Consider the following 15,008-nt stretch of genomic DNA (forward strand, 5'->3'; position numbering starts at 1 on the left):
ATAAGGGGCTAAAAGAATACCTGTGAAAATGAGAAGCATCGCATTGCCCACCACTGAATTTTACTGACTGCGATCTGCAGTAGACAGTGGGAAGGGGAGAAATACTCCAGAGGTCTTCAGCAAAGCCTTCCCAGTATAGGAGTTAACACTAGGGAGTTTGTGATTTTTAACAGAAATTATAAGACACAAGGTAGCTTTGGGGTAGAAAATGAACAACATTCAACCAATAGCCATTTAGTGCCTAACCTGACTCCAGACTGGACATTGGGGATTTAAGGGCGAGTGGAAGAAAATATCCCAGCCCTGATGGAGCCATTTACTCAGAGGAGACAAACAAGGAAAGTCATTCTGGATGCTACGGGAAACGCGATGAAGGAAACAAACAGGGTGCATGGAAAGAGAGTCACAGGAGGCACTTCCTTTAAATACAGTGGTCAGGAAAGGCATCTCTGGAAGTGATATTTAAGCTAAGATGCAAAAGACGAGAGGGAGTCAGCCATCAAAAGGAGGGAAGCATGGTGTTCCAGGCAGAGGGCAAGTCCTGTGCAAAGGCCAGAGGGAGGGAAAAGCTGTGTGTCTGAGGAGCTGAAGTGGGGCTACCATGCTTCTGGGTGGCGGGGGTGGTGGTAGGTGGTAATGGAAAACAAAGTCCACCCTCTGGAGAACTCCAGACCCATTAGTAACAGATGATCCTGGTGGGGTACCAAAGAAAGAGCTTTGGAGATACTGTCCGTGTGCCTCTGTACCTCCATTTCCCCAGTTCTTTCCTGGGTCTCAGGACCTATTGGATAAATGAGAAATCCCCCTTTCCTGTTGAGGTGCTCATGCAGAATCTCTGCTTCCACTTGGTCCTCGCCTGGCTTATTCTTTGCATTTACAGATTGTGGGTCCTGCCCTCCTTTTCCAGCGAGGAGGTGATACCGTCCTCCAATCTTATTATAAAGACAGAAGAGTCACATTTCAGCGTCAGGTGTTTTATCTTGAGGGGTTGCAGTTTCTGTTACCTTCAACTGATTAATTCCTGGGATTGTCTGGAGCTCACGCTTGCGGGTCCTCACACGTAAAAGAGCACGCATACTCCTCTGTCTCTAAACAAAAGGCTTCATTTCATCAGGAAGAGTATCCACTCTGTTATCCTTGTCTACTCCCCTCCCATTCTGAATCTGAAACCAGTGGCTTTTTGACAAAACCTTGGATAGAGGAGACTGGAGAACAGGACCCTGGGTGTCGGCATCTTCAGCCTAAGATCACAAAACCAGACCTTCTGTCCTCAATCCAACATCAGAGATGCCTTTTCTTTCTTTTTTTAAAAAATTTATTTATTTTGGGACTTCCCTGGTGGCACAGTGGTTAAGAATCCACCTGCCAAGGCAGGGGACACAGGTTTGAGCCCTGGTCCGGGAAGATCCCACATGCCAGAGAGCAACTAAGCTCGTGTGCCACAACTACTGAGCCTGCGCTCTAGAGCCCGCGAGCTACAACTACTGAAGCCCACGCGCCTAGAGCCCGTGCTCCGCAACAAGAGAAGCCACTGCAATGAGAAGCACATGCACCGCAATGAAGAGTAGCCCCCACTCGCCACAACTCGAGAAAGCCCACGTGCAGCAGCAAAGACCCAACGCAGCCAAATATAAATAAGTAAATAAATTTATAAAAAACAAACAAAAAATACAGATTATTAAAAAAATTATTTTATTTATTTTTTTGGCTGCGTTGGGTCTTTGTTGCTACACGTGGGCTTTCCCTAGTTGCGGCGAGCGGGGGCTACTCTTAGTTGCGGTGCGCGGGCTTCTCATTGCGGTGGCTTCTCTTGTTGCGGAGCACAGGCTCTAGGCGCGCGGGCTTCGGTAGCTGTGGCACTTGGGCTCAGTAGTTGTGGCTCGCGGGCTCTAGAGCGCAGGCCCAGTAGTTGTGGCACACGGGCTTAGTTGTTCCACGGCATGTGGGATCTTCCCGGACCAGGGCTCGAACCCATGTCCCCTGCAATGGCAGGCAGATTCCTAACCACTGCGCCACCAGGGAAGTCCCAGAGATGCCTTTTCTAACAGGGTGCCAACAAACTACAAACCAGCTCCCAAATGGCAGCATTTTCAACAAAGGATACGTGAGGCCAACGTTATTTTCAATGACAACGATAATTCAGATTTACATACTTTACTGCCTATAAATCTCATTTAATTCTCCCAACTGTGCCAACAAGTATTATTATCCTTACGTTACAGAAAAACAAACTGGAACTCAGATAACCTAGACGCCTTGCTCATAGTCATACAAGCACTAAGGGACAGATCGAAGCCCATGCCTTCAGATGGCAAATCCTGTTCAGTTTCCATAACTCCACGTGCTTAGAGTAGCAAACATTTCCAGGTCACTGTGCCAACAGATGTCACTAACAGGTTATCCTTTAGCTGCTTCTAATACTTTGGACTTGGTCCTATTTAGATCTACCCTTCCACCGGATTCTATGATATCATGTCTTCTACTATATTCCCAGTGACTGTTCTCTTTAAAATATTGGCTGGGTGCTGACTTTTATGTGCCAGGCATTGTGCTGGGTGAACAGTGGTATGCAAAAGAGAAAAGGTCTCACTCTCCCCCTCATGGAGCTTATAGTGTGGTGTTGGTGGGGATGTCAGGCAATCAAATAAAAAAAAAAATACATTTAATTGCAAACCATGATACATGCCACGAAAGAAAAGCATAGTAAGCTGTGGGAGCACATCAGAGGGGAGAAGAGGAGATTACTGCTTCTAAAGTCAGAAAAATCTGTGCCTAGGCTGCCTGTACAGGAATGCTGTGCAATGCTATAAGTTGACAGTTTGGCGAAAAATTTTAATTTTGTGCCTATTTATAGCTTTCCACATAATAAAATGAGATTATCCCATAAACCCCATCCCAGACACCCTTGGCTAATATACAACAGCCACAAAGATTCCTGTCATTGTCTCCACGGCCAATAAGGAGTAACAGCAGATTAGAAAGTTAGTTCATCTGGTGTTTAGGGATCAATTTAGAGCTAGGGCTTCCTGCATCTTTGGTCATGGTAATAAACCTGGTTATTTGGCAGAAAATATTTAAAACAAAAACAAAAAACCAAAGAAGCAAACCCACATGGCAATTTGGTCTTTCGAAAAACAAACAAAAAAAAAAAATAAAGGAAATTTAAAATAATACCATTGGCCATAACGGGTTGTATTTTGATAATGCTGTTATGGGTGCATAGGGAGAATCCCAAGAGTTCAAATATTTATTTTTGCAGCTGGACTATTATCTATCTCTATGAAGATGGATGGGTAATGAATAAAATATTTCAAAGCCACTCTTTGGCTTTTTTTCACGTGGCTCCAGCTGCAAGGACATCCTTGAGTGTGTTCAGTGCAAGGTGGTGAGATAATGAGCGGGGTGGGGGGGCGGGGGGAGAGGCTGGAATAGGTGCTAATCAGGGACAGCCTTGAGCTGGCTGGGATTGAAGCCAGCAGTCCGCAGACTCTAGTCTCACGTTACTCACTTGTTACTCCACACACCCAAGGTGCTCCCTCTGGCCCTGGGTCACTCAGCTCTCACGCTGGAAGTGCCCTGCAAAGCAGTGGAGAAAACACTGACCAGTGCCCGGTTCAGCCAAATCACTGCCGGACGATGGCTCAGATTGCTTGCCTGTTCGGCGAGCCGACTGCCACCCCAGAGGTTCTCAAAGACTCCTCCAAGCATGAACGTTTTTATAAGTCTACACCCCTAGATCTCCCGCTGAAATCCCTTTTTGAAAGAAAATTCATTTGTCTGGCGAATTTGACTCATGCTTCCTCTGAGCCCTCAGCCCCTGAATTTCCTGCAGACTTTCTAGGTGTCAGGTGTTGTCTCTAATGCTGTAAATACCTCATCCCATGGAACCCTTCCTACAACCCTGAGTCCCTCATAAGAAAAGCTGTCCTGGGACTTCCCTAGTGGCGCAGTGGTTAAGAATCCGCCTGCCAATGCAGGGGACATGGGTTCAAGCTCTGGTCCGGGAAGATCCCACATGCCACGGAGCAGCTAAGCCCCTGAGCCACAACGACTGAGCCTGCGCGCCTAGAGCCCGAGCTCCGCAACAAGAGAAGCCACTGCAATGAGAAGCCCGCGCACCGCAATGAAGAGCAGCCCCCGCTCGCCGCCAACTAGAGAAAGCCCGCGTGCAGCAACGGGAACCCAACGCAGACAAAAATAAAATAAATAAAGGAATTGATAAAAAAAAAAAAAAAAGAAAAAAGAAAAGCTGTCCTGTCCCTTAGCTTGGTATTTCATTGTTTCCCTCCTGAGTTTATAGGGACTATAAAATAGGTTCACAATCTCTAAACCACAATCTTGTCTAAGTCAAAGGGAAAAAAAAAGTTTGGCAAAGAGCCCAACTTATTCTAGGTATTTGCCTAGTGGGGTGACTAGCTGAAAAGTTACAGACTGGTTAAGAATTAAACTCCTTCCATTTGACCATCAGTCTCTAAGAGAAAAACTGTTTTGAATGAGGGAAGAGAAATAAAACAAAGTGATTGGCACATAGTAAGTGCTTACAAATTTTGCTATGGGTACGGAAAACCAACTGTGTGCCAGGGATGTACACTGTTGATATCAAAACTCAAAATACTCTAGTAAGATAGATTTTATTGTCCCCAACTCACAGATGATCTACAACTCTGAAAGGTGAGGTACGCTGCTGAAGGACAGATAGCTAATAAGTGCTAAAGAACAAGTCTGCCTGATTCATAAGTCAGTGTCCTTTTGAGGATTTTTTTTTAAGCTCTCATTTTTATTGAATTCTTATCATGGCAGTTATTGTGCTAAATTCTCTGGTCTTATTTTATCCTTCTGACATTCCCTATATAGTAGGTATAAGCCCCTATGTACTAGGGATTATTATCCCTAATATATATGAGGATGTTGAGAAGCAGTGGGTTAAGTAACTTACCCAAGGCCACACTGCTGGTAAGACCCTACTAAGCAGAGCTTGAGTTGAAACCACCCTCATCACCTCTGAATTTTGGCCTTGAGCCTGGTACTTGGCCCACTGAGGACAATTTTCTTCACTTCACCAATAGCCACTTCATTGCTCGAGTATTAAGTACATTGACAACAACCTATACCCATGGGCCCTTTATTTTCTTCCCTTCTTCTCTCCCTCTCTACAGGAGTAGTTGACTCCAAGGGTGGGTAACATCATGGTAGATCCCACTTCTGTATTTTCATTTGAGTTCAGAGAGAAAGATAAACACGCTCATTCAATTCAGAGCACCGTGCACACTGACACTAAATTTGTAGGTCCAGCTGCAGGCAGCTGGCTGGGCCCAGACAGAAACTCCATTCTTCAGCCAACCTTCTCCCAGACACGGTACCAGGAACAATGGAGTGTGGAGACAAAAAGTGTGTGAATGGTTCAGGGCAGCCCCATCCCCAGTAGCCAGAACATACTCAAGACTACGTTCTTCTAACAGGGCCCCAAGGGCGTCATCTGCATGCACAAATGTCAGAATTATAAGGAAAATGTAGAATACAGTCTTTATTTGCAGCTCACACTAGCACGCATACATTTAGCTCCAAGAATGGTCTTTGCATTGTTGTTTGTAATGACAAAAGGAGTGGGACGCCCCGAAAAACCTTCAGTGGGGAAAGAGTTCATCGAACTGTGGCTCCACTGTAGAATGGAAAACTGCGTGGCCATCAAAAGTGATGTTGATGGATCCTGATATAAAAAGATGCTCATGCAGTAGTGTCAAACTACAAAAGTAGACGATAAAATCCTTTCCATTTTTAGAGGTTATAGAGCGTAGCAGTTAAAATTAAAGACTACAGAGTCACAATCCCTGGTTCTGCCACTTCCAGCTGCCTGACTTTGGACATGTTGCTTAAGCAACATATGATGGGTTCCTACTCTAGAGTTACTGTAAAAATTACATGAATCAATATATGTAAAGAGCGTAGAACAATGTCTGGCTCGTAGCAAGTGCTCAAGAAATTTTTGATCTTTTTCAAAAATAAAATGTGTAAGTGGTTACATGCATAGAAAAAAGTCTGGGAGTCACCAAGGTGCTGAGAGTGAATCTCACTGAGTCATATGTTATGATGACATTTTGCTTTTCTCCCTACTGTTTGCTTATCTGTATTTTCTATTTTTCCAAAATAAAATGTTGGTTTTTTCTTTAATAAGGAAGGAAGAAAATCACCTTTAATTTTATATTTAAATCCTAAGCTTTAATGAGAAACAGAAACCTCACCCAAACTTGCTTTTTAAAAAAAGCTGTGTGTGGGTCAGGCCAGGTAATTACAAAACCTGGAGTCTGGAGAAATGGCATGGTGTTACCTGGTCTTTTCTAGTTCAGTGCCTTAATAACAAGAAAGAATTTGCACCCCAGCGCCTCGGTCCTGAAGATGCATGAGCAGAGCTGGGGAGAGGAAGAGAGCAGAGAGACGGGAAAGTCTGGTTTCATTCTTAGCAATCCACTTGGTTTAAAAAGTCAGGAAGTTTAGTAGATTAAAGGTATTACAGCCACTATTCATAAAGGTGTTTTGTTAGAACTTCTAAATAGCAATCTGGTGAAATAAGCCTTGCACAGCTTTAAATGAAAGCCTCTGTTACAGTACTTAAAGATTCCTAGAGAAGGAAATAGATACCAGGTATTAATTTACCTAAAGAGCAGCTGCCTGGAAGATACTGTAATGTATCCTATGCAGCCAATGCTATAAAATAGGTTACCAGTCACAGAACGAAGCTTGAGTCCACATCACCCAGTGTAGAACTGCAATTAGCAGTAATGAGAGGCATGTCTGTGTTCTGGTAAGAGCCACGGCTGGACACAAATTACAGACTTGGGTCCCTTTCTACAAACTCCAAGAACATTTAAAGCTGCTGGAATCCAAGAGGCAGAAGGCGTGTTTGAATTTCAAAACTCACGCACACACACACACACACACACACACAAACCAACCAACCAAAAAAGTGCCTGATGTACTTATCTCACAAATGCATCTGGGACGGGAAGATGCGGCAAACTCTGGGGGGAAAGCAACCTCACTGTTATTGAGCCCCCATAAGCACAGCAGGCCCTGTGCTGTTTAAGTCAATCGACAGAAGTTTTCTCATGTCCGGTCTTATACATGGGGCAGAGTCTTGTGAGGCTCTAAATCAATGTCTGAGACACAAATGCCATTTTTCCCCACTATTTGTTTCTTATGAGATCATAGAAGATGTCTCGAGAGAGGAGGATGTCATAGTTCGGGGAAGATGGGGTCAAGGTGAGAAGTCTTAGAGTGGAAAAGAGGTAGGATTTGGAGACAGGTAGCCTTGGGAGTGAATTCCGGCTCCAAGAACAAGCTGAGCTGTGTGAGCTGGAGCTCATCTACTTGTCTGGGCAGTCTCTCATTTGGCCTGGGGAATGAGGATACGATGGTGGTAAGACAGGCCCTTGTCTTGAAGATGCTTTGCGCAGAAATGAGGTGACAGGCGAGTAGCTGACATTTATAATATGATGTGTTTGGTGCTCTGATAAGGAACAGTTCTAGGATACTATGGAAGTAAATAGGAGGGTCAGCTAATCTGGTCTTGGGAGTTGGTGTGGTCAGAGAAGGCTTCCTGGAGGAGGTGACACTTAATGTGAGCCTTTAAGGATAAGAACCAAGCTGTGGGGACTTCCCTGGTGGTGCAGTGGTTGGGAGTCTGCCTGCCAATGCAGGGGACACAGGTTCAATCCCTAGTCCGGGAAGATCCCACATGCCACGGAGCAACTAGGCCCTTGCACCACAACTACTGAGCCTGCAAGCCACAAATACTGAGCCCGCGCACCTAGAGCCTGTGCTCCGCAACAAAGAAGCCACTGCAATGAGAAGCCCGTGCACCACAATGAAGAGTAGCCCCTACTCACTGCAACTAGAGAAAGCCCGCATGCAGCAACGAAGACCCAGTGCAGCCAAAAATAAATTAATAAAATAAATAAATTAAAAAAAAAAAAAAAAAAGAACCAAGCTGTGGGTGGGACGGAGGGGAACATTGTAGGTCAAGAGTACAGGCTCTGCAAAGGCTATGAAACAAGAGAGGATAGTTTTGGGGGAATGGTTTGGAGATCAGTGTGGATGCAGAAAGGGGAAGAAGGGGCAGGAAATAATGGGGCTAGAGCTCACAGTAAGCCTAGTAACAGAGTTTGAACTTTATCCTGAGACACATTCATTGCTTCTGGAAAAGCTATGGGAAGCAGGGATGCAGATATAACAAAGGGAGGTTACCCAGCTATATTTCCCAGTTTAGAAATCTCCCGCCGTTTCTTGCATCTTGTGTGATTTCTTTGACAAACCCAGCATTTTAAAAATTATTATGTCTAGCCCGTGGAAGCTCCAAGTCACACCATGATCTCACAGCTCATCTGTTGCAGGTTCTGGAGATGCTGTTCAGACTTCACTGAGTTCAACGAGCAGCTACCTCCATGCAATTCATTTGCAATTACTTAACCCCGAATCTTATACAGGGTTGTCTATCTGATGAACTGAGGTCACCCTAGAAGTTTGGATCTGAAAAGAAACTTAGGTGCCGTGTGGCTCAATTCCCTTATTTTATGGGTGAGCTCAGGCGGAGAGGAAGTAACTTGCATGAGAACACAGAGTTTAGTGACAGATCCAGGGTGGGACCTCAGATCTCCAGCCCCCAACCCATGTTTTGCTTTACTATCCCCCACCCCCTGTCTCTCTTCTTACAGACAAAGGGTTCCAAATTCCCATCCCACAGTTAGGGAGGTCTCACAGACACCTGTGCAGCTATGCAGGGCCATGAAATCTCATTTGCCAGCAAATGCTACAGGAAGGAACAGAAAAGATGGTTGAACAGGATGGAAGTGATAAGAAGGGAAGCTAGTTACAGTGCTCTTATCCATTTAAGAAAAAAGCAGTAACATCACAGCAGTCGAGGAAAAGAATCAATTCTATTTACGCAAAGCACTTTAAGGTAATGAAAAGTGTTTCCAGCATTACCCTATTTCAAAACATTTATCGGATGCCAGGGAAATTAAGCATGTGCAGGCACACATACTGTTCTGTGCAAATGGTTTATCTAGAAAATAACCCGGGGAAAAGAGATCTGAGGAACTTCAATTTTCAACTGCCAAGTAGATCAAAGACACAAGCAGCAGAAAAAGAAATACACAAGTCTAAATTTAGTCGTCTCCCACACTGGCGAACTTCTCTTCCAGAGTGGGTTGGCTGCCGCGGGGACACGGCGTGGTGTGAATGATTTTCTTCTGAGCCTCTATCTTTGCCTGAGCAGAGTCCTAAGGGTAGCGCGGAAGGTGCTGATTTGTAAGCATGCTCTGCTTGTGTCCCTGCAATCTTTGTTGGCTGTCAGGGGGCAGGGAAAGCTCTGGAAGGTTGTGAACCTCAAGAAGTAGCTGAGGAAAGGACAATAAAGGTGAGAGAGAAAAGACACAGATACAAATGAAGACAGACACACCCACTTCAGTGAAAATGAAAATTCACTATGAGAGAACATTGAACCTTTCAATACACATTTAAATCAGGAGGCCTACCTAGTAATGGAAAAGCAGACTAACTGATTTAAGCTTAAAATACACAGACTGAGATTTCTGAAACATCTGGGCTCTGTTCCCCCGCCTCCACAAAACAGGCTTCCCCAACTGACACGTCTCATAAGACTAGCGCAAGAAGTAAAGCATAATGATGATGTTCTCCCATTCTGTGGACATAAAACACTTTGACAAATTCTCACCAGCACCATAAAGCAAAGGATCCAAAGCGTGCGGGTGGGCACAGTAGGCGGTTATTCTAACGCTGGCTGATCCGGGCAGATGACCACAGCAGAAGCCCTGGCGAGGAGGCGGCTCTACCTCCTGGTACCCACCCCTCGGTGCTCCTGGTTGCAGCCCCTGATCCACAGCTCACACCACAGGCTCAGTGGAGATAAATACTGAATCTGACTTACCTTCCAAGGGAGAACTGATTTCTTCAAGGACTGGCTTCTGTCCTCCAGCCAACCTGTCAAACCTATCTTTTCCTGGTGACCATGAAGACGTTCTGCTGGCTAAATTTAGACTCTCACAGCCTTCTCCAACCTGTCATTTCACTCTGGAGAAGGGCAGACCAGTTTCTTCAGTGACAAGAATACTGCCAACCCTGTCAGGATTGGAGAGATATGGCTAGGTCCCAGCGGGGCTCACGGGTTCCCGCACCCTTGCCCTACACCTCCAGGAAAATCCCTTTCACACACCCTGGGCATGCGGAGTCTCATTTTAAAAGACCTCTAGGAAAGGAAGGACCACCATTTTACTTAATAATCTAATTCTTCTGTATTCTACAAAGTCCTTCCTAACGCTTTCTGGGAGACAAGAAAAAAATGGTCTGTGGAGACCAGGGTTCCAGTCTCAGCTCCGCCTCCAACTATGTGCAGGTTATTTAACCTCTTTGTACCTCAGTCTCCTCATCTGTAAAATGAGCATAACTCATTGGATTCCCATGAGGATTAAGTGAGTAAATTTCAGTAAAGTGCCTGGCTCATAGTAAGTACTACATAAATGTTAGCTGCTGCTGCTACTACTACTATTACTGCTGCTGCTACTATTACTGCTGCTGCTGCTACTACTATTACTGCTGCTGCTACTACTATTACTGCTGCTACTACTATTACTGCTGCTGCTACTACTATTACTGCTGCTGCTACTACTACTATTACTGCTGCTGCTACGACTATTACTGCTGCTGCTACTATTACTGCTGCTGCTGCTACTGCTACTGCTACTGTTACTGCTGCTGCTACTACTATTACTGCTATTACTTCTACTACTATTACTGCTGTTACTACTACTATTACTTCTACTACTATTACTGCTACTGCTGCTACTACTACTATTACTGCTGCTACTATTATTAACCCAGCTTCTCCAGCTGTCTGACCTCAGGTAAGTTCACCCCTCTGCACCTCATTTTAGTTTCCTGACACGAAAAATAAAGGTCACACTGACTTCGCAGGAAGGAGTTTGGCAGGATGACATGAGGTGAGATCCTGGAACCTTCAGCCCACTGCCAGGCACATAGGAAGTGCTCAGAAATGTCAGTTCCCTTTGCTGGGTTCCTCTCTGAATTGAACAGCTCTCAACCCAGACGGGACTCATTTCCCCTTGTTCTGCTTTTAAAGAATGATTAAAAATAACCAGAAGCACTTGGCATTGAAATTGTTCACAAACATTTATGGGGCTTCCAGCACGGGGCTTCCAGGCCCTGGCTGTTACAGTGTTAAGACGGACAGAGAGGGTGTCCACTGGCAGAGGTTCGCAGTCCAGCGAGGATGCATCAGAAGACACTTTCCTTTCTGCCCTACCTTGGAGCCAAATCTTCCTTCTGAATAAATGCTCTCGTTTACTGGGATTCTCACTGGTGGGTCTCATGCTGACTACACCAAGAAGGGCCTCTAATTATCTGCATTAAGTTACTCTAAGTCATTTGGTTAGTAAGTGCCTGAGCTGGGATTTGGGCTATCCCAGCCAAATTATTTGGGCGACAGGCTATTCCTCGGCTCTTAACCACTGCATTTTGCCTCAGGTTTGAGGTCTTGAATCCAAAGAAGCATGAAAAAGAAAAAGAAAGACAGATGAGAAACGCTGACTCCCCAAAGCCCATTTGGTGGCATCTGGAACAAGAGGGAGGCCAGTGCAGGCCGGCAAGGCGGCTAAAGCTTGTAGCCTGGAGAGCAACCCAGTGGATTTAGATGCTATCTTCTTTCAGAACCACCTTAAGTTACAAGGAGGCCCTGGGGCAAGGAAAGGGAATTTCTGAGACTAGTAAGGCTGTGCCTCCCAGGGAAGGAGGTTCTGAAAGAATTAACTGTAACCTGATCAGAGCATCAAAACTGCCCTTGGAGCACATCGCTTTATGTTCCATTAGCACCGGGTGGTCATTTCCTCATGGCTAGCAGGGAGAACGTGGGCTGCTGAGGCCGGAGCCACACCTGTTCTAGGGGTGCAGCGAGCTGCACGGGAGAGGAGAAACCAGGACTTCACACGCCCATTTCACAGAAGGGAAACCAGAGCGCAAAGAAGGTGTGGATTATCCTAGAATCGTGCGTCCCGAAACTCAAGGTTCCTCTGAAGGACATTTAAGTCTGCCAGGCAAGAAGGCTTCATTCTCCTCCCTGGCTCTCAAGAGGCTTCACGCCCATAGCCGTGGTCTGCTCCTTCTAAACCACTAGGAAGAGTGCGTGCAGGTAGTTGGGCGTGAACCCCTTACTTTTCCCACCAATAGGGCCCAGTGGCCTCCTTCCTGGAGAAGCAAAAGGCAGAAGCAGGTATGATTCTTTTACCTGTTGGACTCAAGTGGAGCTAACTCAGAGATTGTGGGGAGTGGGTACCGATAGGAGAGGCAATGTCCCACACCTGGCCCTTTGAGTCCCTTGACCCTCGGGAGTGGCTGGGGGCAGTGTGTGGTCATGTGAGATAATGGAGAGGGCTTGTGCACGCAGGTCAGATGACCTGGGTTCTAGTCCTGCTTGCTGTGTGACTCCAGACAAATGACCTAGCCTCTCTGAGTCAGTTGCATCATCTAACTTGAAGGTGGTGGTGATAGTTTTCCCCTCATAGATGGGTATGCAGATGAAATAGAACATCATTTGAATCCAGCCCCATCGGTTACTAGCTCTATTTCCCCATCTGTTACACCGAACTCACCAGCCAGGCTGTGATGCCCACTAAGGCACAGCTTAATGCATCTAGCACAAGAGAGGGGAGGGAGGTGCTTGTTATTTTCCACCCTCAGTGACCTCAGAACCCCACCGCTCCCCTCCCCCACCTCCTTCCCAGGTGCAGTGAAGTTCTGGGTCTGTTCTCTGGGTGCATGTCAGAGGGCTCGTTGCTTAGGGCAGAAAGCATTTCTCCAGCCTCCTTCCCTCCAGTTAGTGGGACAGCTGCTGCACCCCCTGGTTTACAACCCATTTATGGCAGGACACCCTGGTCACCGGGTGTTTGTGTAGTGTTTAATCATTAGGAGGTGGCCAGTTTTAATACGGTAAGCCCCAGGACATCTACAGATAAGTCAGCTATTGTGTCTATCAGGGTCTGTTTTCAGAAGGCTCCTCTCGAAGGGCACAGGGATGACCTCTGACACAGCCTGGAGATGGGGGAGGTGACTCCTGAAGGGCACAGTGGGACATGGCTACTAGAGATGAGGCTTTAGGTATCCACGTAAAGCACCAGCCAGCCTGGAAAACACAGCCTGCAGGGATGGGACCTCCTTTCCCTCCGTCCCATTTCCCTCCCTGCCAAACCTGGACTGTCTCTATCCTCCTCACCACTCAGATATCCCACTTGTTTTCCAAGATCCACCTAAAAGTCCCCTCTCCTCCAGGAATCCTGCTCTAGCGCTCTGGTTCTGACCTCTGAATCAGAAAGCATCGACAGTCCCCTGCCCTTTCCCTCAGTTGCTCATGACCTGGTCTTTGAGATAACGGAGAAGCCTTTGGTTTTTTTAAAGAAGGCGCCACTCCAGACCCCTGTGTACCCACAGGGTTAGCTCAGCACCCTACACATGCTAAGTCCTGGTGAGCGCTCCACTGGATGGAAGGGACAGTCACACTCCAGTCATTTCAGTCAGGCTGGCACCTGATCCTTCACTGAAGACCTACTCTGTGCCACCCACCCAGCTAAGGGCTGAACCAGTGCTGGGAGCGAGAAAAACAACCATGTTCACAGTGAAAAGCCAACGCCTCAAGCTGGGGAAACATAACTCATCTGGCTAAAACAGGAGTCCAGTTTAACAAGTGCTGACTGAGCACCTACTGTGTGCCAAACACTGTATTATCAGGTCCTGGAAACCCAATGATAACTAAGATAATCCCTGTCTTCAAGCTTAATACAGAGGTAATAGAAAAAAAATAACAGTTAAGATTTTGTTAGAAAGTAAAGGATTGCATGGGGCCCTTTGGGAGCTCCCAGGAAAGAAACTTACTTAGTCTGAGATGCCTAGTAAGGAAACATTGGAACCGAACGCTGAAAGAAGTGTATGTGTCAGTTAGCCTCGCAAAGCAGGGCCAGGAGAGGGCATTCTGAGCAGAGGGCCTTCCACGGGCAAAGGCACAGAGACGTAGAACATCATGGAGTGTGCTAGAAACTGTGAAAGGTTTGGTGCTGCGGATTATGAAGTGGGAAGTGAGGCTGGTGTGGCAGTCAGGGCCGAGGTTGGGTGGACCACTCTAGATCCTTCTAAGCAGGTGAGTGATGCACTGATACGCGCAGTCAGATCGGCATTTGGGGCGGATCACTGCGGCTACGCGCGGGCTAACGTGTGGAGTAACAGGACAGTGGCCATGAAAGCAGAGGGGCTGTGCCGGGAAACACAGCACATGAGAACACGCCAGAAAGCGGTCGGAAGAGCGATGTTGAGGAGGCCGCCCAGCTCTCTGGCCCCAGTGGAGCTCAGATCTGAAGTCTGGGAGCTGACCTTGGTGGCACCAGCACTGGCGTGGTGGCTGGGTCATTAGCATGACAAGTGCTGCTTAAGGACAGAGGCCCTCCGCTCCAGACTTCCTGCAGGGACATTCAAGGCCAGAGCCTGCATTAGCTCTACCAGCTCGCTGGCTTTGCCCTCTAGCCCTTTATCCCAGATCATTAAGAGCACAGCCCTCTGGGAGGCTACCTCGGGGCCCTTGTTTAAAGTGAGAGGCAAGGACATTTAATTGCCTCAGCTAGACACCCTGCTTTACTCCCCGCTCCCCTCCCCTCCATACCCCCTGCCCGGTTAGCACCCCAGGCGCTCCCACAGCACAGCCCACAGCTTGTGTCTTGAAACATAATCGGTGTGTGTTCTAAGGCCCTCCTCAAATTATGGCTCTGATCTTGACTTCCAGACGAAGAGCTGGAATTATAGCTTGGCTCCGAGAGACATTTAAATCCACAGGGTCATAAACCCTTTCAAGTTCTGTTTCAAGACCTTTGCTGGGGATTTTAACAGGTTTGCACCTCTGATGTTGTTATGCTGTGGTCAGCCTGCTGGTTTCAAGAGTG

At 46.7% G+C, this 15,008-nt stretch overlaps 2 protein-coding genes across 13 annotated transcripts in view; both read right to left on the minus strand.

Annotated features, from left to right (window-relative positions):
• The window catches only part of NAV2 (neuron navigator 2), an 858,870-nt gene that overhangs the window by 107,867 nt on the left and 735,995 nt on the right, over window positions 1-15,008 (minus strand). The window lies entirely within an intron of this gene.
• Window positions 9,406-10,919, minus strand: LOC309605850 (uncharacterized protein; the record flags this gene model as incomplete). The annotated part of the gene is made up of 1 exon (XM_082342180.1): window positions 9,406-10,919. A coding segment is annotated over one exon (384 nt), but the record flags the coding sequence as incomplete, so codon positions are not given.

The sequence above is a fragment of the Balaenoptera borealis genome (genome assembly GCF_965194805.1).
Source record: "Balaenoptera borealis genome assembly, chromosome: 11".
In the NCBI taxonomy this organism is placed as follows: domain Eukaryota; kingdom Metazoa; phylum Chordata; class Mammalia; order Artiodactyla; family Balaenopteridae; genus Balaenoptera; species Balaenoptera borealis.